The following is a 23,861-nucleotide window of genomic DNA, read 5'->3' on the forward strand; positions in this document are numbered from 1 at the left end:
TATTTAAAAATTTACTGGTATTTGAAAATTCAGATATGTATGGGAATTCAAAGTTGGCAAACAACTCCCCATTTGTTTGTATTGAACAATTTCTTACATTTGCAGCCGTCTCATAAGTAAATTTTCCCTCAACCCCTATAGCATATTAAAACAAAATGAAACCCTTGTTCTAGTAAAAATGAGGAAATTGCTATTTCATGTACAAAAGCAAATGGACAATTGTCCTCAAGGTTACCCCGATGACTGCCTGCTATCAGGGTAATTTTGATTATTTAAACATTCTGACACTAACAAAGTCTTAGCTTTCTTATTTCCATTGAACTTTCTTTAAAACTTGTTCACCAATACGCATCAACCGCATTACTGATTGAATTCTGAGCAGCTTATCAAAGTTAAATTGCTTTCGAATTACCTTATCAGCTACAATGCTGTTTTGTGAAACTCAAACTATGTGTATGTATGTATGTATGTATACTGTACATATAAAATATAACATAAATAATCATGACAATGGCTACATTTATGTTGCGCACATATCCGACCCAGGGGATGCTCGAGGCACCCTAAGAAGTACTATTATCATCCTGCCCTGAGGAGAGTGGCAATTGTAGATTAATGTCTTGCCAAAGGACTGGAGTGCTGTGGCAGGACTTGAACTGCAAACTATATGGTCCACAGTCAAGTGATCATAATGTCCTATGCCATCATAAGAGACATTTATACATGTAATTCTAATATAATTATATTTAGCTCTGCAGTAATCTATGGGTAATATTATAAGGAACATGCATTTACATATAAAAAACAACAGACAAAGATGATCATAATATTGATTTCAAAATTTATTCATTTTCAACGACAAACGTTATTGCTATTCAAATACAATGTAGCTCAAGAAGAAATCACTTGAAATTTTTGACAAATATAACATCACTTTCCATAACATCTGACATAAAACACATTGCATATGATTTCAGATAAAGAATAACACAAAGACCAAAACAAACGTCCCATTACACATTAATCTTTATATACCTCACTTAAGAAATCCAGCCATCTGATTGGTCGAATTGCATTCATAAACTTCAACTGTTCCTGTAAAATTCTCGGTAACCATGCATAAAACATTTCAATATTTTTAATAACCATGGTTATTAAAAAAAGTTGGTCAGCGTCCATGGTTACCCCATAGGTTTACATGTTAAAAAATGGTTTGAGCGATGGAGGATGCGTATGTGTGCGAAGGATTGGTCGGTAATTTCAATACAATTGAATCTCGATCGATCTTACCGACAATTTTATCTTGCATTGTTGACATGAAGACGAAAATAAATTTCCAAAAACAAAAAAACAACATCTGCCGATAGATCTTGATCTAAGTTCGTGCCAATATGCATTGCAAAGGTAAAAGAAGAGTCCGTATATGGAGCTTTTGCGAAGCATTCATCACACGCGAAGCCGGTTTCAATCCATTTTAATGTATATATTGGAGAAAACTGCCAAGCATGTTAACGGCGGGCCATAGCCGAGTGGTCTAAGCGTTGGTTTTCGGTACACCTTTTGTTGTACGCAAGAGTTCGAATCCCGTCTTCGACAAAAATGATAAATATTTTTAATTTTTCATTTTTTAGTCTTTTTTTTTCGGCATATAAAAGTATTAATGACTGCTAGTATTAAAAACAACATCTGCCGATAGATCTTGATCTAAGTTCGTGCCAATATGCATTGCAAAAGTAAAAGAAGAGTCCGTATATGGAGCTTTTGCGAAGCATTCATCACACGCGAAGCCGGTTTCAATCCATTTTAATGTATATATTGGAGAAAACTGCCAAGCATGTTAACGTCGGGCCATAGCCGAGTGGTCTAAGCGTTGGTTTTCGGTACACCTCTTGTTGTACGCAAGAGTTCGAATCCCGTCTTCGACAAAATTAATAATTTTTTTTAATTTTTCATTTTTTAGTCTATTTTTTTTCGGCATATAAAAGTATTAATGACTGCTTTAATATTCGAGAAATAGTTGTTTTCATACGCTCTCGGGAAGGTTAGAATTGGGCTATTCCCCTCAAGCCTCGGGGAATAGCCCAATTCTAACCTTCCCTTGAGCGTAATAAAACAACTATTTCTCTCAAAGCAGTCATTAATACTATAATATTTCTAAGTACATTTATGCAACGCATTTACAAGGAGAACAATATATCACATAAACAAAAACGTTTAAATCATGACAATGGAAATTAAACTCTGCTCTGTCCCACTAATATGTGGAAACAATGATGAATTGACAGAATTACAAATTTCCCTAGATTCTACACTAAAATGAAAAGAGAAGAGTTCATAAAAAGAACAAAGCTTTAAAAAGTATGGATGGATCATGCATGTTTTCAAATAAGAGATGTGCCCCGTACATACCCGGTAAACAAGAATACAGATGAAGATGGGGATACATTATTGAAACATTCTTTGATAACTATCAATATTTTTTCTTCTGTGTTGTCAGAATCTTAAAATCCTAAATCCCAAGATAAAAACTTGCCCAACTTAGCTGAGTATATACATATACATCCGATCTCTGAAACAGTTCATAGCAAATTTCTTTCAAAACAGATTGATACTGGTAATATTGGCAGTGCTGGAGTTGATAACTTAGTCACACCCACGCTACTGACCCCAGACCGACAATGGACCAATCAAAAGAAATGTTCTTACAGGTACTCTGAATGGCCAAGAATGCGTCCATTTGGAGTTGGCGTGGACTATGTTTGACAGAGTGGTATCTCATTTATTTTATTTTTTCTTTGATACTCTACAAATTACCACAACTATAAATACAAGCTTACAATGGAATGAAATATTACATCTTGTTTGTCAATATCACATACACATGTCCATATGTACACCGGTAGATATGATATCACAGACTTTCTACATACATGTAAGTACATCTAACAAGGTCTATAACATCGGCTAAATTTATACCTTAGCTATCTACTATTACCCTGTTTCTGATTCTATATCTATTGTAATATCACAGTTAATTAGCAATGATTAATACAAGACAATACTCCAAGTTCAAATTTATACAACTTTATATATTTGTTGCCAATATCATACTTCTTATCTCTTCCTTGCAAAAACTGACTCGACTATTAAATACATGTAGTTTCATTTTGTAAATTCACAAGCAGCCCCTTTAAACCAAACGAACATAAAAGCCCAGAGTCAAGAAGGAAATTTATCCTAACCCATGATTTAAATCCTCATATTTTGCGTGTCTATGTGTCCACTGGCCACTTAATAAAATAATTACATGCTTGTGTACTGTATGCTTATTTAGTCCTTGACAGAGATGTAACCCATGATTAAGACCGTGGTATAGACCAAGGGTCAATCTAAAACCTCCTTTGTGAATTTGGACCTACAAGTTTCATTGGGAGTCTTGATCTAAAGACACAACATTTTCAAGTTGGATTTGGGCTATAATGGCTGTGAAGTTTGAGTTTACTTTGAATTCAGAATTCCAAAATCAAAACTATGAAAATAATGAATGCGAAGACCTTCAAACATAGAACATGACATAAAAATGAAATTAGCACCAATCAGCTTCTCAAGAAGAACATTTAAGCATAAAAAAAACGATGACACTTAACATAATATGCATAATGCAATTATTCCCTGTTTTAAGGAACTATAAGAATGCATGCATTAAAGTGTAAAATCATTGAATCACTTTTCACTCAATAGCATACTTCATGAATTCAGAAATGAAATTGGCAACCACAAAATATTGGCATTAGGTGTGTGGTGAGGAGTTGCATGTATTGCTTTCAATATTTCATTCATGCTTTGTCAACTTAATATACCATGATTAGTTGCTACTTCAAGAGCATGAATCTCAAATCAGAATGTGTGCTTTTTTATGGGGGGGGGGGGGGGACAAGCTTTGCCACAAAAATACATACTTGGCAATTGAAAACATAAGTGTGATGACACTGGTAAGGTTAAGCGTTAAGTTATCAAATTAGCCAGCCCTCAAGCCCCAAAATGGCTGCCCTCCAGGAAAACTTCAGAATTTCCCTATGATCAGTCCCCTGTCCAAAGTACTGACCTGGGGGGTGTTTCAAAAGATTTTAAGTCAAACTTAATTTAAGTTGGACTTATAAATTATGGAGCCATACGTAGCCTTAAAATAAAATATATTCAAAAGCGAAATTCAAGTATTTTAGACTTTAAAAATTCCACATCAAGAACATGAAATCTCCTTGATAATAGAAAATATGAATGATTTGAATCAACATTTTTATGCCTTTTAAAATAACTTTCACAAAATATTTTCATAGATGCCAACGGCTTTCCATAATTGCTAAGTCCAACTTAGAGTTAAGTTCGACTTAAAATCTTTGTGAAACACCCCCCAGCACTCATAAAAGAAGATGGGAGCCAGCATAGGAAGATTTCCCCTACAGACTTACTGGATCAGCGCCCTCACCCTCTGAGTAGCTCCTGTACATGTCTTTCTCTTCTTTGACACATTCATTTTCTCTCTTCTAAGACAATACTTTCATTCAAAATAACCCCGCCTCGTAGATGAAATATACTTTCAAGTATTGGCATGGTCTTAGTAAAAAACAAAAACATAAGTGCACTAGAAATCAAACTAGTTCCCAGGATAGTCAAGAGAAGCAACACTTAACACTTTCATTAGACTTCAATAGTTGTCAATAGCATTCATTCAGCACAGGAAATATACAACTCTGTGGACAATTACAATGTGCATATAAGCATTTTCATTCTATAGTACCCGGTACTTTGTTAGTCTGATTCATCTTTCATATCAGATAGAAACATACAAAATATTCTAGATTAATAGAAAAATGGTTAATCAATTTAATTCAATATGGCAACAAATACAACTTTTGGGGCAATTACATATTCATCACTTTTCTATCATACTGTATTATGATAGTCTAACATCACTTTCACAAAATCTGGCAACATACAAATTATCACTGAATAGAGATGCTCCTATTCCTTACTAAAAATGAGTTGTTAAATTTGGCTCAATTGTACTGCTAAACCTGCTTTAGCATTACAATCTGTATAAAAAGACCACCTAGCTACCACGTCATCATTTCTTTGTTTTAACTGAATGTGTCTCACAGACAACCTGTATTACATGTGTACCTCAGTCATATTGCTAAACCCTCTTCACACTGACTCCAAACTGATAGCTTGATAGCCAGACAGAGTCATGTAACTGTTTATTCTGTTGGTCTGGTGTTGATCTTAATAATAACGTTTTATTCACCCAGGGTAGCCACTTCAGTTATGAAACTGCTCTTCCAGCGGCCCCTGCAGTTGTGTGACTGAGGTATTAACACATTGGCTGCTTTCTTCACGGTTGCTTGTTAGCCACACATGCAATTTTGCACAGACCACTAGGCACCGAATGACAGGATTGCTGTGGAAAACACAGTGACTGCAAAATCATCCATTTCTGGTTTTGATTAGATACATGATAGCCCTTTCCACACCAGTACAAATTAATCTTGAATGGGATGGCATATAAAGAGTTATTACGAAAGGCTGCTTGTTTGTTTATTTTAAAAAAACTCTCTAGATAGAGCAGTCTTTATTATGCATCTTTAATTGGGAGTGGGGGGGGGGAGGGGGGATGTATTTCACATCTCGATATGACCAGCTTCAGGGATCTGAAGAGTAACAATCAATTGTATTCACCAAACTAAATCCCATCTCCTCCAAACAATTGTATCTATATAATCAAAAGTACCTTGCAATTGCAATCCATTTACATTAACCCTGAAAAGGAGGGGGGGGGGGGGGAATGGGGTCTGATTTTTTTTTTAACCTGCCTTTTTAGGGTTAAGGTACATTTCAAGGTTAGATACAATCACCTGTAGAAAAAATGGAGATACCAAAGGTTAAGTGCTTGATTGTCGGTCAATTATGATGTTACAGGGCTCATGCTCGATTCATTCCTCTTTTGTTCTCCTGATGAAGTACTTTGGTGTGCTCATGTGGTATCGGTGCTCCTTAGGATAGCTGTGACCCACCTTGTAATCACCAAACCTGCAAAATCAAGAAAAAATAGTATAAATATAATGAACATTTCTGATTCTTTAAACTAGTAATGTTCATATACCAACTGTGTTTTTTGTTCCAATACAAAGTTTATTTGGTTTGTAGTTTCAATAGATAAAGCACTTTTGTTATATGCAAGTTTATGCAATAATGATTCATGTCAATTTTCATATCAATTTTGTATAAGCATAGATAAGATGAAATTTATAATAGTAACAATTTAGCAAAACTTAGGACACTTACTTGTCAGAAAATCTCACACTTTCATCTATTTCATTCTTGTCTGTGATGATTATATCATTGTCTTCAAATTGTCTAGTCTTGGGGATCTCAAACTTGGCCATCTGGACCTCTGTATCACTCAGGCCTCCATGAGATATCCTGGCATATCCTAATCTGCAAACATACACAACAAGTAGGATTTACTGATTTATGTTTCATATATCTTTACATCCATGTCAATTATACAATGGTATGATGAAACCTGTAAACAAAGACTGCTCAAAGGAGACAAAGAAATGCAGTCTTCATAAGCAGGTGGTTTTTATGTACAGGTTCCCTTCATAGACATTTCAATGAGAAACACTATGCAAGGAAAAGAGGTGGTCTTTCTATACAGGTGGTTGATAAAAACAGGTTTGACTGTATAATCGTTATGGTTCTCAGTGTCATGCTTGCATAATATACATCTAAAGCTATGAGCCACACCCAGAACAATTTAACATTATTGAAATCCTCAAACATGGTTGAGGTAATGCTTTAGTGATACATATATGTATTATGCATGTATACCACAGTCTAAAGTATAGCCTAATAACAATTTCTGAACAATATACTCACTCTAAAATAATTGCACTACCACATTTTCAAGTGACATAAGAAAGTATACATACATTTCATGCTCACCAATAGTTCCAAAACTATTAAAGAAATTTCTGAACAGTGAAAAATATGCGAATGAAACATCAAACTTACTTTCTTAATCCTTTATACATGATGTATTCACAGAATCTATCTATATCAGTTGCATCTATATCCTGAAAAACAAAAGACAAAGAAAAAAAATTAAACTTGATATTAAACTTAAACCAAAACAGACATTATATGTTTTTATCTATGCTGCTTCTTTCACTAATGAAGGTGTTATAGTGGAGTGGTTTAATGGAAATGCAATGAAAATCTGTAGCGGCTCCAAACACTGAACTGGTATTACAAAGCTCCACTCCATCTACATGTCACATGGGTGCCCTTAGGGATGAGATCAACATCATGGTTGGAATGGCATGTTTGCATCTGACCTGCAAACAGTCAAACGGCTGAAATTGATCCAAGAGGAGTTATCATCATCGTTAGCATCAGCATTATCATCATTAAATTCATCACCATCATCATAATTAAATTCATCATCATCATCATAATCCTTTTTATGATGTACTCGTCATATTTCTTGACTGGATTAACACCCACAAACAGAAGATAAACCTCACTAGTAGGATCCTTCGAGGGAGTGACATTTTGAAAGTTTTCTTTTAACAACGTACCTTTAATTTTCCAAAAGTTGTCAACTTTTTGTAGTCTCTACTTCCAGGCTTCGATGTGACGTATCCCATGAAAACAACAGGATTTTTGCTAAGGAAGAAGAGAATTGAAGGGAGTTGTAAATCACATGTGTCACTCTTATTTGGTAGCTTTGAACAGGGTTGTGGTTTAAAATGTTTATTGAAAAAGAAAAAAAACTTACTTGATTATTTAAACACTTTTAAAAGCGGAAACGTGCTTCCACTGTGATATTCTCTCAGAATCATTTACATTAACACCATTGGCAAACAAAAATAATGTACATGGGTGCACTGAAATTATGGGCATATTTTTATGGGGGGGGGGGGGTTGAGGCTTGGTGGCGAGGTGAACGAGGGGGGAAAAAAAATTCATTATGGTAAAAATGTAACTTCAACATTAAAATAAATTCAATTTGAACACCACGCTGCCCAAATATTGGAACTTTTAATAGAAATCTTTGGCTGTATTTGTACATTAATTTTTCGAATTTTGAACATCAATATGCCAGTTTAGTACATGTAGTTTTCTGTTGATATCATATTCTTCCTGAAACCATAATTCATTCATTCATTTTTTTCTTCTATCTTTCCTCCCCCCCCCCTCCCCCCGTTTTTGTTTGCGGCCCTTTAAGTGCTGCCCAGGGAACATGCACCCTCTTACACCTCATAGATATGCCACTCATAATGAGCCTATTATGTTTTAAATATCCCTTTTGGATCAGATATTGAACTGATGATGAAATATAATGAAATGTTTCAGTCTTGGGGGCTATTAGTTTTTTTTCTCCTGAAAAAAAGTGATTCTTTCACTAAGAGCTTTCAAATCAAGAAACTGCTTTCAAAACCAATTTCAAGAACATTGTCTGTTATTATTATTATTATTTATTCAGCAAAAACAAAGAAAATCATTGAATACAAAACAAGAGTACATTTGGAACATTTGGAAAAGAGTCACATGGATGCCGGGAAAAGAAAAAGATTAACTAAATAACTGTAACCCGAAGGTCTTCTTTTCCAATCCACGTGACTTTACAGAAATGGTAACAATAAAATGGTGAGGTATAACATTCTTGGGAGGAGGGGATGGGGGGGGGGGGGCTGTTCCCCCTCAAATTTCAAGATAAACTATGTATCCTATAAAGTTTATACTTTGAACTAATGCATCTGCACCCTCAAAGTGAAACATCTCAATTGAATGCTGTCATCCCTGTTGCTGAAACATCAATTACTATGTGCATTTATGAGAGGTATGAATGACACCTACCTTCTCCTTGTAATATTAGCCAGATAATGTGCTTGTAGTTTTCTATCCTCATCATCCCTATCGTTGCCCATATGAGTGACTACAAAGTCGACCAGGTTGCCTGTTATGTTGAGCGTAGCGCTGATAGCTGGAGCCAGTTCACCCCTCGGCGATGGAAGGAGATGATGCTCAGATTTTAGGATGGGGTGTCGGGACAGAAGCAAATTTCTACAAGACCAGAGCAAGAACACAGACTTAAAGGGCTCTATTTATTAAACAGGAGAAAAAAATTGTTGAGTAATCAGTCCAAAAGTTGTTGGGAAGTTGGATCTTCAGGATAGCATAGAACTTTTTCAAAAATAATCTCTTTATTAATGATGATATGGTTAAATTTTAGAGGTATTTGTAGGACAACACAAACAGAACACTAATATTAAACTCTTATTGAAAATTGCTTTATTTTCCTGCAGCAAACCTTAAAGACTTTTCCTGACATTTATGAAGATTTTTTTCCTGATATTCTGTGACAAATTAATACATAAAGCAGCTACTTCTTACAAACCATAAAAATGTTAATTAGTACATTAAACAATGATAAGACTTTCATCAATGACTTTGTCCTCCACAAAACAAACCATGATACATGACACCTAAGTAATTTCTTTGAACATGGAGAGATCCTACTTTGTGCACAAACACAATCACCCCATGCAATCACAAGGAGAAAGACTGACTCACCCCCACGTGTGTAGCTTTGTAGATGGACCAAAATCATCATGCATGCGTAGCCTTTCTCCCAGCCACATGCTGATATCATTATGACCCAAGAAGGGCTTAGAAGCATCACTCTCTAAAAGTGTTATTATATCGGCACCTGTGATATGCAAAACAAATTGAGAAGGGGGGTGGGGGGGGGATGTCAGATTAAAATTGATATGATAGGATTCTAGTGCACAACCTTAATGCTATATCAACCCACAATAATGTAATACTACTCATGGTGCTAATGATGACAATGATTATATCAATGAAATAGGACTTGATAAATGAAATCAAATGAAAGATGAGCCTAAATTTATGGATGAAGTCCAGTTTGAGTAACATTAGTCAACATTAGTGTGGAAGAGTTAATACTAATAATCTAAAATAACAGCATTGCTATTATTGTTATCCTTCTTAAGGATATATCAAGCTTATGTGTAGTACAATTATAACTCAATGCTTTCCCCATTCTATAGTCATCAGTCTATTTAGGTGTCCCCTCTTTTCATTTACATTATTTTCCACCACCTTGTTACTCTCTCTCTTTCTCACTTAGGCATTCCTCACCCCTCTCTCTCTCTCTCTCTCTCTCTCTCTCTCTCTTTCTCTGCATGTTTTAAGGGAATGTGGGAGGGTCTCCCATTATTGTGGGCCAGAGTAGTAAGTGCAAGACACTGAGTGCCCTTCAGGCTCACCTGAATCTTCCAGCATCTGAGCAGCTCTCTCATAGCTTGGCCATCCATCGTTGTCGTACATGAAGTGAGACGTCCAAATCAGACTGGTAAACTCCCGAGGGTTTTCTTTCTCTAAAGCAGGCCTGGAGGTGTGGGCTGGAAGACGATACGCAAAGCCAGCAATTCCAACGATGGCAACAAGGATGATAACTGAAAAGAAGGACAGTGAACAAGACAAAATGTTGAGTTTCATGTTGGTTAATCCCTAAAAATTAAAGATAATACCAGTATTCAGTGGCTCCAGTCAAGTATCTGCCCGTTGAACCAAAGATCATGCATTCAAACCTCAGGCCTTAAATTAATCGACGGCCATCGACGGCCAGGCCGTCGATGCCCCTATGACTGGCCGCGGTGCCCTCCCAAAAAAAGATATATTCACGGCCAAAAAGGCCGTGCCCTTTTTTTCAAACTGGCCGACGTGCCTTTTTTTCCAACTGGACGTGCCCCTTTTATTTTAAATTTGCGCACATAAAACCACCAATTGCGCCCATAATCATCTAAAATTAGACGGCAAGGCGCAAGTGTTTTCCGTGAAAATGCGCACATAAATTATTAGAACAGTAAAAATACACGAATCACGAACAGTTTGCCGCCCACGAGCTCTCTTCTAGCTTCGTATTTAGTGCTTTAATAAGGCGCAAGTGCCGTGAAAATGCGCCCTTTGTTATTATATAGGCAATGCGCTAGCGCACGTACGTACGTACGTTCATATTATGCGATCGCATGATATGCATATGGTGCATGCTGTTGACGCACGCACGTACGTACAAATCGAAGGCCAGGCAGGATCAAGAAAACAAATCGTCAAATGGAGAAATAAACAAGCATTCAAATAGTCATTAGAGATCTGTCGAGGTTTGTTTGTAGGCCTAGTTTATTATTTTATCTCAAATAGAATTTAGAATTATCTTATTAATAAGTTAAGAACACCTACGATGTTCTCGATCGTAGTTACTCTCATTTTGCCACCAGCCGACCTCGCTTCAAAAAGCTACCCCGCCAGCTTCCCAAGACGAACGTTTCGAGTCCCGGTAAAATTCCGAGGGTGCATCGGTTTCGCTGGCAAACTTCCAGCCCGACAGCTTCCCACCAAAAGTGGCGAGAGTGTGTGTGCGAGGAACGATTTTGGTTTCGTGAATGCACGTTACGCAACTGAGCTGAGCGTGTCACTTTCAGCTGTCGAATGTCTATAAGGACATTTTTACATCTTATTTCATTAGTTAGGCCTATGTAGACCTTTCTATACAACAGTTAAAAAGATAATTTCTTCAAATTTGCTCCTACTACCGAGAGAGTGGCGGAAGGTTTGTGTGTGAGGTGCGATTTTGATTTGGAATACCCGGCCCAGTAAACTTGCCAATTAAGTCCTTCTGACTTTCGATGTTTGTGAAATTGACAATTTATTTATTCATTTGCTCATCAATATTTTTAGTTACTTTAAAATACTGTTTAATGTGCAAGTTTGATGTTCTTAATCAATCTTTCCTGTTCATATTGTTAAGATTAAAAAGTTATTAAATTGATCGTTCGATCTAGATCTATTCACATTATGAAATTAACATTTGTAGACTCTCTTTGAACTTATGATTAGATAAGCGGCCTATCTTTTTTTGGAAAATTGCCCCTTGCTCTGGTAAATTCCCGTGGCAAAGGGCAACTTAAAAAAAAAATTGCCCCTTGCTCCTGGCTGCTAAATCTAAGGCTTGCGGGCCGCCGTCTTGTTTGCAGGCGCGTAGCCAGAGTTTGGTGTTTGGGGGGGCACATACATGTAATCGATCGAGGTCAAAAAAAGGGGTCTACAAAATTTCAACCGATCCTGGAAATTTTAGGGGGGGCACGTGCCCCCCCGTGGCTACGCGCCTGCTTGTTTGTATGTACCGTAGACCTCTATACATTCTGTGAAGAAGCTGGTGCTAAAAGTCATGGGAAATTGATCCTGCACAAGTTTCATAAAATACACATGACATCTAACAAAAATAGAATCAATTTTTTTGGCCTCATACTCGATGCCCTTTTTGTAAAATATTTTGGCCTCGATGCCCTTTTTGTAAAAATATTTTGGCCTTGGTGCCCTTAAAAATATGAGGTACTCGAGGCCAAACTGGCCTTGCCCTAAAAATGACGAAATTTAAGGCCTGAAACCTATACAAGTTGCCAGAGGGATAGGATGAGTGAACTATTTGTTGTGTGCTAACGTGCCTTTCCTGTTTTCCAAAGATGCATGCATTGTTACAGTGTAACATAGTCCCTCTCTCATTAGGCCTTGTGTGTCGGAGAGTCACTTTTAGTGAACCCAATAAACTATTAACTAGTCATAAAGAGAATAGGGGGTAACTCCAGTGTAGCAGTAACACCTGCACATCCAATAGTAGTACACCTAGGGGGTGTTTCACAAAGATCCTAAGTTGAACTTATCTCTGAATTGGACTTAACAATTATGGAAATATTTTGTAAAAGTTATTTTAAAAGGCATAAAATGTTGATTCAGATCATTCATATTTTCTATTATCAAGGAGATTTCATGTTTTTGATGTGGAATTTATGAAAGTCTAAAATACTTGAGCTTTTGTTTTTGAATATATTTATTCATAAGACTGCAAATGGCTCTCCATAACTGTAAGTCCAATTTATATCAGAGTTAAGTTCGACTGGGACGTCTGCTTGATGGTTTATAGTGATTACATTAAATTCACTGTTTCTCTCCGGGCACAGGTAATGCTGAATGAAATAAAACATGCAGAAAAGGTTAATAATTGTCATCTCAAAAGGCAAGTTCAAAACCTCAAGAATGAATGATTACTTTCACGGGCTATAAGAAGCTTCGAAAAATGATAGGAAAGATCTGAAACTTACAAATCTTGGCATCTGCAAAGGCCTGGTGAGAACCAGTTCCATCCAGATTGGAGAATCCGATGTGAGTGCATTCCTTTTCATCTGTGTTTCGTGGTGATCCTTTGCCTAAAGCTCGACCCAGCATAAACACACAGAAAACTAGCAGGATAGCAGTCTGCTCCCTGCAAAAAATACCGTTCATGATAATAATGATGATCAACAAAAAGCAATAACCAATTGCAGAACATAAATTGTGCTTTTTCTAAATAAAGAAGGAGGATGGAGGCAGAACAGCCCCCAAATTTTCCTTCTTTGACAATTATTCTGTTGGAAAAAAAATCTTGGAATCATGTATATATCCCTTTACTCAAAGCAACTATGAGTTGTGTTTTCAATACACTAAAAGCGAAAACTGTCCACAGAAGTGATATTACTGTCCTTTTGAAAGACAATAGAAGAATATAAAATTATTTTTTGATAATTTGTAAAGATCTCTGCATTAAATATTGACAAATTATATGTTTTTTAAAACTTTTTTTCATTCATCTTTTATTATGATTCTTATCATTATTGTTATTACTTTCACTCTTACTATCATTATCATCATTATCATTATTATTATCATCATTATCATTTAATCATAATTATTATTATTATTATTGATTAAATCATCTTTTTCAGAAATCAAATATTTACCTGGTGAGGTATCCGTAAGGCACAAAGTTGTAGGCCACGGTCCACACAGAGAACAGCATCTCAAAGAGGTAGGTTGCCATGACAACGAGCAGGGTCTTGACTGGAGGACAGCTGATCAAGCGGTCACTCATCTCGGGCCATGCCGCCATGATGAAGAGACTGAAGATGAGACCAAAGGCAAATGAGAAGAAGCCTGAAAAAAAGGGAAAAAGACATTGGAAAGTGGAAATTGAAAATTCACCAAGTATGTTTTCATTTTGCTTACAAAATTAGACTGACGTGGGCGTTATACAAGAAGCCACTACCATAAATCTCTGTGTATAAGACGCACTTTTTTGCCGCCGAAAAAAATTCAAAGTCGGAGGTGCGTCTTATACACAGGTACAAAAAAAAAAAAAAATGTCTCCCAGCTCAGTTATCGATGTGTTGACTCACCACTCGGAAACTAGAACACTCAAATTTGTCTGTCATCTTGGTTTGAAAGTAATCTTTCTGATATAATAATAATTCCTCCAATTTTTCTTCTATTACACACGGCGTACCACATGGTTCTATCCTAGGTCCTCTACTGTTTTTTTAATTTACATTAACGATCGTACACATTCAACTGCACCTCGCAGTTAAGTGAAAGTCCTTCCCGCATGGTTTTTTTTAACACAGACCTGGCTTGCTGCCGACAAAGTCAGCAGAACCCACAAAAAAAAGATTTTCTTTTCTTTTCTTGGCCCAAAAATAGGGGTGCGTCTCAGAGAGATTCACAGAGATTTACGGTACTATCATTATTACATTTCTTCAATGAGTGAGTTTTATGCAAATTTGACGATATAAATAAAAAAGAAAACAGTGAAACATCCCAACAGTAAGGTACTGGATTCTAAATAACAGTTCCTCACTAAGTATCAGAGGAAAATATTTTTATTTCATGGCTTAATAAGATTTGAAAAATAAAATCGAGTTATATGGAAACATATTCTTTTGTTACGCAGAAATTCTGCACATCTCATACAATACTTGATGTAATACTGAACAATTTTTTCTTCTTCTTCAATAAAATGCACAATTTGTTCCGTCTACAAAGGAAGCACAACTACAATTTAGGATAAGAAGTAGAGAACAGTATGATGACTAAAATCAAACATTGCTATGGACTAATGTCCCTTTTTATCAATCTGTGAATTTACTCAGAATCCTGTGTGTTTGACCTTACCTGAGAGAAAGTAGAGTCCTAACGCTGTATGTCCACCCACAAACCAAATCCATAGAAAGTTGGTGACAAGATCCAGCTTGGTTGACAACAGTATGCCTGTTACGAGTTCAAGGAAAACTGCAGCACTGTCAACAAACAGAAAGAAGTAAATACATAAGAGAATGTCATGTAATACATTTCTGTAGGATAACATCTCAGCCCTTTTAATAGTTTATTTAAATTCCATAACATACATAATTGATATAGGTCTTATTGTCTTCCACATTACATAAAACAAAACCCAATTCTCAATGGGTTCAGTTTAATCTCCTTAATCTCACAGTAAATGACCACCACCACCTAACCACTGCCCACCATCGACTAGGTCATCCTTGACCGTTTCATACCTTGCTAGGATAGGGTGTGGCCTGAGCAGAGGGTAGCCAGTGAACGATCACCAGCTATCAATTACCAACACCTCCCCAAAGATCACTGTTAGGTGACCCTTGAATGTCTTTTATCTTGCTCGGAATGGGTGGGTCAGGCAAAGGGTACCCAGGAACCAACCATCAGCTTACCACGGACACCTTTCTAAGATCCCTGTACGTTACCCTACCTTGCTGGGAATGGGAGGGTCAAGCAAAGGGTACCCAGCAACCAACCAACCATCAGCTTACCACAGACACCTCCCTAAGATCCCTGTAAGTTACCCTACCTTGCTGGGAATGGGAGGGTCAAGCAAAGGGTGCCCAGCAACCAACCAACCATCAGCTTACCACGGACACCTCCCTAAGATCCCTGTAAGTTACCCTACCTTGCTGGGAATGGGAGGGTCAAGCAAAGGGTACCCAGCAACCAACCAACCATCAGCTTACCACGGACACCTCCCTAAGATCCCTGTAAGTTACCCTACCTTGCTGGGAATGGGAGGGTCAAGCAAAGGGTACCCAGCAACCAACCAACCATCAGCTTACCACGGACACCTCCCTAAGATCCCTGTAAGTTACCCTACCTTGCTGGGAATGGGAGGGTCAAGCAAAGGGTACCCAGCAACCAACCAACCATCAGCTTACCATGGACACCTCTCTAAGATCCCTGTAAGTTACCCTACCTTGCTGGGAATGGGAGGGTCAAGCAAAGGGTACCCAGCAACCAACCAACCATCAGCTTACCACAGACATCTCCCGAAGATCCCAGTAAGTTACCCTACCTTGCTGGGAATGGGAGGGTCAAGCAAAGGGTACCCAGCAACCAACCAACCATCAGCTTACCACGGACACCTCCCTAAGATCCCTGTAAGTTACCCTACCTTGCTGGGAATGGGAGGGTCAAGCAAAGGGTACCCAGCAACCAACCAACCATCAGCTTACCATGGAAACCTCTCTAAGATCCCTGTAAGTTACCCTACCTTGCTGGGAATGGGAGGGTCAAGCAAAGGGTACCCAGCAACCAACCAACCATCAGCTTACCACAGACATCTCCCGAAGATCCCAGTAAGTTACCCTACCTTGCTGGGAATGGGAGGGTCAAGCAAAGGGTACCCAGCAACCAACCAACCATCAGCTTACCACGGACACCTCCCTAAGATCCCTGTAAGTTACCCTACCTTGCTGGGAATGGGAGGGTCAAGCAAAGGGTACCCAGCAACCAACCAACCATCAGCTTACCACGGACACCTCCCTAAGATCCCTGTAAGTTACCCTTCCTTGCTGGGAATGGGAGGGTCAAGCAAAGGGTACCCAGCAACCAACCAACCATCAGCTTACCACGGACACCTCCCTAAGATCCCTGTAAGTTACCCTACCTTGCTGGGAATGGGAGGGTCAAGCAAAGGGTACCCAGCAACCAACCAACCATCAGCTTACCACGGACACCTCCCTAAGATCCCTGTAAGTTACCCTACCTTGCTGGGAATGGGAGGGTCAAGCAAAGGGTACCCAGCAACCAACCAACCATCAGCTTACCATGGACACCTCCCTAAGATCCCTGTAAGTTACCCTACCTTGCTGGGAATGGGAGGGTCAAGCAAAGGGTACCCAGCAACCAACCAACCATCAGCTTACCACGGACACCTCCCTAAGATCCCTGTAAGTTACCCTACCTTGCTGGGAATGGGAGGGTCAAGCAAAGGGTACCCAGCAACCAACCAACCATCAGCTTACCACGGACACCTCCCTAAGATCCCTGTAAGTTACCCTACCTTGCTGGGAATGGGAGGGTCAAGCAAAGGGTACCCAGCAACCAACCAACCATCAGCTTACCACGGACACCTCCCTAAGATCCCTGTAAGTTACCCTACCTTGCTGGGAATGGGAGGGTCAAGCAAAGGGTACCCAGCAACCAACCAACCATCAGCTTACCACGGACACCTCCCTAAGATCCCTGTAAGTTACCCTACCTTGCTGGGAATGGGAGGGTCAAGCAAAGGGTACCCAGCAACCAACCAACCATCAGCTTACCATGGACACCTCCCTAAGATCCCTGTAAGTTACCCTACCTTGCTGGGAATGGGAGGGTCAAGCAAAGGGTACCCAGCAACCAACCAACCATCAGCTTACCATGGACACCTCTCTAAGATCCCTGTAAGTTACCCTACCTTGCTGGGAATGGGAGGGTCAAGCAAAGGGTACCCAGCAACCAACCAACCATCAGCTTACCACAGACATCTCCCGAAGATCCCTGTTAGTTACCCTACCTTGCTGGGAATGGGAGGGTCAAGCAAAGGGTACCCAGCAACCAACCAACCATCAGCTTACCACGGACACCTCCCTAAGATCCCTGTAAGTTACCCTACCTTGCTGGGAATGGGAGGGTCAAGCAAAGGGTACCCAGCAACCAACCAACCATCAGCTTACCACGGACACCTCCCTAAGATCCCTGTAAGTTACCCTACCTTGCTGGGAATGGGAGGGTCAAGCAAAGGGTACCCAGCAACCAACCAACCATCAGCTTACCACGGACACCTCCCTAAGATCCCTGTAAGTTACCCTACCTTGCTGGGAATGGGAGGGTCAAGCAAAGGGTACCCAGCAACCAACCAACCATCAGCTTACCATGGACACCTCTCTAAGATCCCTGTAAGTTACCCTACCTTGCTGGGAATGGGAGGGTCAAGCAAAGGGTACCCAGCAACCAACCAACCATCAGCTTACCACAGACATCTCCCGAAGATCCCTGTTAGTTACCCTACCTTGCTGGGAATGGGAGGGTCAAGCAAAGGGTACCCAGCAACCAACCAACCATCAGCTTACCACGGACACCTCCCTAAGATCCCTGTAAGTTACCCTACCTTGCTGGGAATGGGAGGGTCAAGCAAAGGGTACCCAGCAACCAACCAACCATCAGCTTACCACGGACACCTCCCTAAGATCCCTGTAAGTTACCCTACCTTGCTGGGAATGGGAGGGTCAAGCAAAGGGTACCCAGCAACCAACCAACCATCAGCTTACCACAGACACCTCCCTAAGATCCCTGTAAGTTACCCTACCTTGCTGGGAATGGGAGGGTCAAGCAAAGGGTACCCAGCAACCAACCAACCATCAGCTTACCACAGACATCTCCCGAAGATCCCTGTTAGTTTCCCTACCTTGCTGGGAATGGGAGGGTCAAGCAAAGGGTACCCAGCAACCAACCAACCATCAGCTTACCACGGACACCTCCCTAAGATCCCTGTAAGTTACCCTACCTTGCTGGGAATGGGAGGGTCAAGCAAAGGGTACCCAGCAACCAACCAACCATCAGCTTACCACGGACACCTCCCTAAGATCCCTGTAAGTTACCCTACCTTGCTGGGAATGGGAGGGTCAAGCAAAGGGTACCCAGCAACCAACCAACCATCAGCTTACCACGGACACCTCCCTAAGATCCCTGTAAGTTACCCTACCTTGCTGGGAATGGGAGGGTCAAGCAAAGGGTACCCAGCAACCAACCAACCATCAGCTTACCATGGACACCTCCCTAAGATCCCTGTAAGTTACCCTACCTTGCTGGGAATGGGAGGGTCAAGCAAAGGGTACCCAGCAACCAACCAACCATCAGCTTACCATGGACACCTCTCTAAGATCCCTGTAAGTTACCCTACCTTGCTGGGAATGGGAGGGTCAAGCAAAGGGTACCCAGCAACCAACCAACCATCAGCTTACCACAGACATCTCCCGAAGATCCCTGTTAGTTACCCTACCTTGCTGGGAATGGGAGGGTCAAGCAAAGGGTACCCAGCAACCAACCAACCATCAGCTTACCACGGACACCTCCCTAAGATCCCTGTAAGTTACCCTACCTTGCTGGGAATGGGTGTGGTCCAGGCAGGGGGTTTCCGGTAACTGACCATCGGCTCACCACCGCCACCTCCCCATAGATCCAGTGAGTGACAAAAAGAAGACTCCCGAAACCTATGCCAATAGTCTTCCAATAAGGTGACACTGTTTCATTGGGCCTTGGCTCTGGACTCTTTGGTTCAGCTGGAAAAGACAATTCAATTTACACGATTGAGAGACTACGCTCAATGTTCAAAGACCTATTATTAATATTTATGTAAACATTAATACTACAAGTTCTATCAAGGATACTTTCTGTGAAAAGCCAAAAGAAGGGCTCGCTTCATGATGTTTCCTTTATTTTAACAATGCAACAAATACATCTGTGCACTGACAATGTGTACATCTGACAATTTTTAAAGAAAATCTGTACAAATCGATACTTCCATGTACTTGTAGCTTTAAAGGTAATGCAAGGTTTTGGGAAATTTTAGAAATTGGATGGCTAGTGATTCTTTAAAATTTTGATATATTTGGATGCCCCTGTGGATGTATTATAAGCACTAGAAAATTTAGCCCCTAAAATACTTCTGCTTCCGAGAAATTGAATAATCAAAATTTACTGGTGCTCCCGTTAATTTCAAATATTTCAAATATTTCAAATATCGCCTAAAGCCATTCCATGGTAGCTGGGACTATGAAAATCTCAGAATATGCAGTTCTGATATATAATTTCCAAACGGGAATAGCAAATCGGTTGATTGTAGTCAAGAAGCATTGTTTTAAATCTAAAGTAATACCAGTCTCGAGAGGGAGCTATACAGCATAAAGAGTTTATTATTTACAATTTCATCACTTTAGACTCGATTTCAACGATCATTGAATATTGTAAAATCGCATATGCTTTTAATATGAAATATGTAATGTTCATTTGAACCAAATTCATGACCCCCTACCAAACTTTGTATTACCTTTAAAGAAAGAATTCCTCATTTTGGAAATATTGCAGAATGCTGATGTGGTTATGATAAAAATGATAAGAAACCTAAAAACAATGTCTTCTAGAATCAGGTCATTCATGTGGCTTTGTCCAAAAGGATGCAAATTATTGCAGATTATTCATCACATTTTCAAAGAGATTTATTCTTACTCAATGCCCCCCCCCCCTCCCCATCCACCCTTACTGCTGTCTATGTGCATGTACCTAAGGGTTGATTTTGCCCATGTATATCCATAAGGTCGTTCTTACCTGCGAAGTACCTTTCTACCACTGCAATGGCACCGATGGTGAGGATGAAGGTATTACTGGTAGTATCACTCCAGGTAGGATTGATTGAGACGTACCAGATGCGGGATGCTAGCATGGCTATGAACCCTATCATGGCTCCCCAGAATGATACAACTCTGCATTCAACAAGAGAAGGAGAATTCTTTTGTAAAGCGTGTCAAAGACTACTTTCAAGAACATGATAATGAGTCAAACTCTTCGGTTAGGATCGGGCCTTTTGTATAGTGGTGTTAACATGGTCCCATAAATATTGACAATTTAGGGGAGTTTTAAATCTTCTTTTATTTAGCCTGAAATAACAATGTAAAAAAAAATCATCTGTTGAATCCTTGGACAATTTTTAACAATATTTGTTCTAATTTTCCCACTGAAATCAAACCATAAAACGATCCTACACAACATATCATGTTCTTCTCTATTTTCTCTGATGAATATAATTACTCATACAATACCGTTCTCTTTTCAAACAACACTATGGTGGCCTAAATCAAACTTTCCTTTTTTTATTCTTATACACGTATCCTCAAATACACAAATTCTGTTATAAATCATGTTGAAAGTAATGCCTCTAACCTCTGTTGGGATGTTTTATGCCACCAAGTCGCACACCACAGAAGCACCAGCGCAAAGTTGCCAGCTGTCAGCACCATTAGCCGCGTCAGTGTCGTGGGCGCTTGGAAGGACGCCACACTACCCACCATGATGGCTCGGAGCAAGAACAGGCCTGTCTTGGTCTGCAGGGCAGAGTAGATAGCAGGGATGGCGCAAAGGATCGGAGAAAACCAGACAACAGCAAGAGCTTCATACCCTGAGATCTCCAGCATGTTGAGGGGGTAAAACCATACCATTGGTGCGAAGCCATGCAGGACACTCCAAAAGATGAACCCTGTGGATTGTTTGAAGAGGTAAGGTTATCATATGGATAATCTTGCATACTGTACTACTACTGTCATTGGACTGTGAATCACAGGGTTTGCAGTTCGAGTTCCGCCATGGCACTAATGTCCTTTGGCAAGATATTAATCTAAATTTTCCACTCTCCACCCAGGTGTTAAATGGGTACCGGTAGGAAGGAATTCCTTGAATGCTGTGAACGCCGATATCGGCTGCCTAGAAGAGCGGGGGGGTAATAGTTGGAGCGCATTGAGCACCATGCATGGTGGATGTGTGCACTATACAAATATCCAATATTATCTATGGTATAATACTCCCAGTAGTGCATGTTTTTGAACCCATGTGAGTTTTTCTGAGGAGCAATTTCCCCCTGCCTTTTATTGGCCTGCCTCAATTGTTTTCATATCTTATATTTTTAGTTTCTAGTATGAAATAAATATTAATGTGAGGACATCATGAACTACTAACTAGAGTAAAGGAGGGGGTAATCGACCGTCGACAGTTTTCGGCCGTTCTATTGGATGCATGGTAAAATCCCTTTAAAATACATCGCATAGAGTAAAGTACCCGGTAATCGGTCAGCTCCGGTTTTCGGCCAATTGGTTGGATACATGGTAAAATCACTTTAAAATACATCGCATAATAGCATAACACATATCCCACACATACCATACCATGCCAGTGTCACTGAAGAACCACATTTGCAATGAAAAATATATCCTAAAATATCACATTTTAGCGATGTAATCGGCGGTCCCGCTACCCAAATCTGAAAAATCGAGTTTCTTACGCGTGTATGTAAGAAATATGGGTACCATAAAATGAGCTTTATTTCAAGTATTTTTCAGATATAGAGCCCGATTTTGTGCTGGTCGCAAGCTCAAAAGTATCTCATCGCATGTATTAAATCAATGCAGCCGCACACCGCGACGCACACACGATATGTCTGTCTAATTCAGATTCCAACTTCCGATCACCGCTGTGCCTGTATTCGGCCAGGCGAGCACCCGGGAGCTCCGGCGTGGGATACCTGCTCCGCCCGCTTGTGCTATACATCAGCGCAGAAACGCACGGCGCGCGCGAGCGCTTCCTATTGACTTTGTACATGCGGCCGTAAACTGAAACGCTCGGCCGATAACCGGCTCCAAAACAGTGAAAATTGAAATGAATATTGTCATGGCAATTCGTGATTTTTTTTTGGGATTCTTTTTTTGTTTAAATAATAATAATATTTGCTTCATGATTTGAACAAGAAATGATAATAAATAGAAAGTAAAGAGTCCAATAAATAGGATTTTGTCTTAAGTGGCCGAAAACCGGGTACTTTACTCTAGATCTAATAGAATATCACATATCCCACACATATCATTACAATGCCAGAGTCTCTAAAGAACCACATTTGCAATGGAAAATATATCCTTAAATATCACATTTTAGCGATGTAATCGGCGGTCCCGATCCCGCTACCCAAATCTGAAAAATCGAGTTTCTTACGCGTGTATGTAAGAAATATGGGTAGATCTACTATAAAATGAGTTGAACGGAAATTGGAATCTGAATTAGACAGAGATATCGTGTGTGCGTTGCGGTGTCCGGCTGCATTGATTTAATACATGCGATGAGATACTTTTGAGCTTGCGATTCGCACAAAAACGGGCTCTAATTCTAAATCTGAAAAATACTTGAAATAATGCTCATTTTATGAGCTCAATTTTTCAGATTTGTAAAGCGCATAGAGAAACTTCGGTTTATTATGCGCTCAATAAATCTATCTTTATTATTATTATTTACTTCATTTTGGGTATGTTTTGGTCGGGTGTCTCCACGCCGGAGTTACGGGTCAAATTTTAAATAGGCTTCTGAACAAGTGCCGAAAGCAGTTCCCCCAAAATGAAATCACACGTAGATCTACACGCCCATTACATATTTCGATATCTTTGGGACTGAGAGACGCGCCGTGGCCGCATGCCACATGCATGCCAAATAACTTTCATTCCATACCTAAGATCGACTCCGACAGTATGTCTCGCATAAAACTTCTACCATTGTAAGCCAGATTAATAGGCTTCCTTGCAGATGGTTTTTGGACATTTCCTGATGAGTTCCCTTGAGTCGAATCGACTTTTTGTTCAGCAGTTTTGGAACTCTCGTCTCCAGTGTTTGACGCCATTTTGAATAGCTCCCTCTGCATTGTCGTTTTGAAAAACAGCTAAAATACGGCGGGGTATATTTTTAACACATGTGTAACGTGCATCTAGCGTGTACTAGATTTGGACGGGTTTGAACTGGATATTTTGACTCTGGTAATATTA

At 39.6% G+C, this 23,861-nt stretch overlaps 2 protein-coding genes across 6 annotated transcripts in view; one reads left to right on the forward strand and one right to left on the reverse strand.

Moving 5' to 3' along the window:
• Nucleotides 1-5,652: 5,652 nt before the first annotated feature.
• Nucleotides 5,653-23,752, reverse strand: LOC577830 (PGAP2-interacting protein). Its single transcript, XM_778037.5, has 14 exons — nucleotides 23,551-23,752; nucleotides 21,229-21,541; nucleotides 20,617-20,771; nucleotides 19,391-19,571; nucleotides 15,133-15,257; nucleotides 13,926-14,118; nucleotides 13,251-13,411; nucleotides 10,359-10,547; nucleotides 9,640-9,775; nucleotides 8,923-9,129; nucleotides 7,641-7,728; nucleotides 7,075-7,136; nucleotides 6,343-6,495; nucleotides 5,653-6,087 (listed from the first exon to the last, which is right to left on the reverse strand). The coding sequence occupies exons 1-14, from the start codon at nucleotides 23,738-23,740 to the stop codon at nucleotides 5,991-5,993; spliced, it is 2,250 nt and encodes a 749-aa protein (XP_783130.5). The 5' UTR covers nucleotides 23,741-23,752; the 3' UTR covers nucleotides 5,653-5,990.
• Nucleotides 23,742-23,861, forward strand: part of LOC593572 (nuclear pore complex protein Nup98-Nup96) — a 48,952-nt gene continuing 48,832 nt past the window's right edge. For all 5 annotated transcript variants that reach the window (XM_030981070.1, XM_030981073.1, XM_030981074.1 and 2 more), the window contains exon 1: nucleotides 23,742-23,852. The gene's annotated coding sequence lies outside the window, so the exon portion shown is untranslated. The remainder of the gene's footprint in view (nucleotides 23,853-23,861) is intronic.

This window comes from Strongylocentrotus purpuratus, unplaced genomic scaffold (assembly GCF_000002235.5).
Source record: "Strongylocentrotus purpuratus isolate Spur 01 unplaced genomic scaffold, Spur_5.0 spur5_scaffold_11, whole genome shotgun sequence".
NCBI lineage: Eukaryota > Metazoa > Echinodermata > Echinoidea > Camarodonta > Strongylocentrotidae > Strongylocentrotus > Strongylocentrotus purpuratus.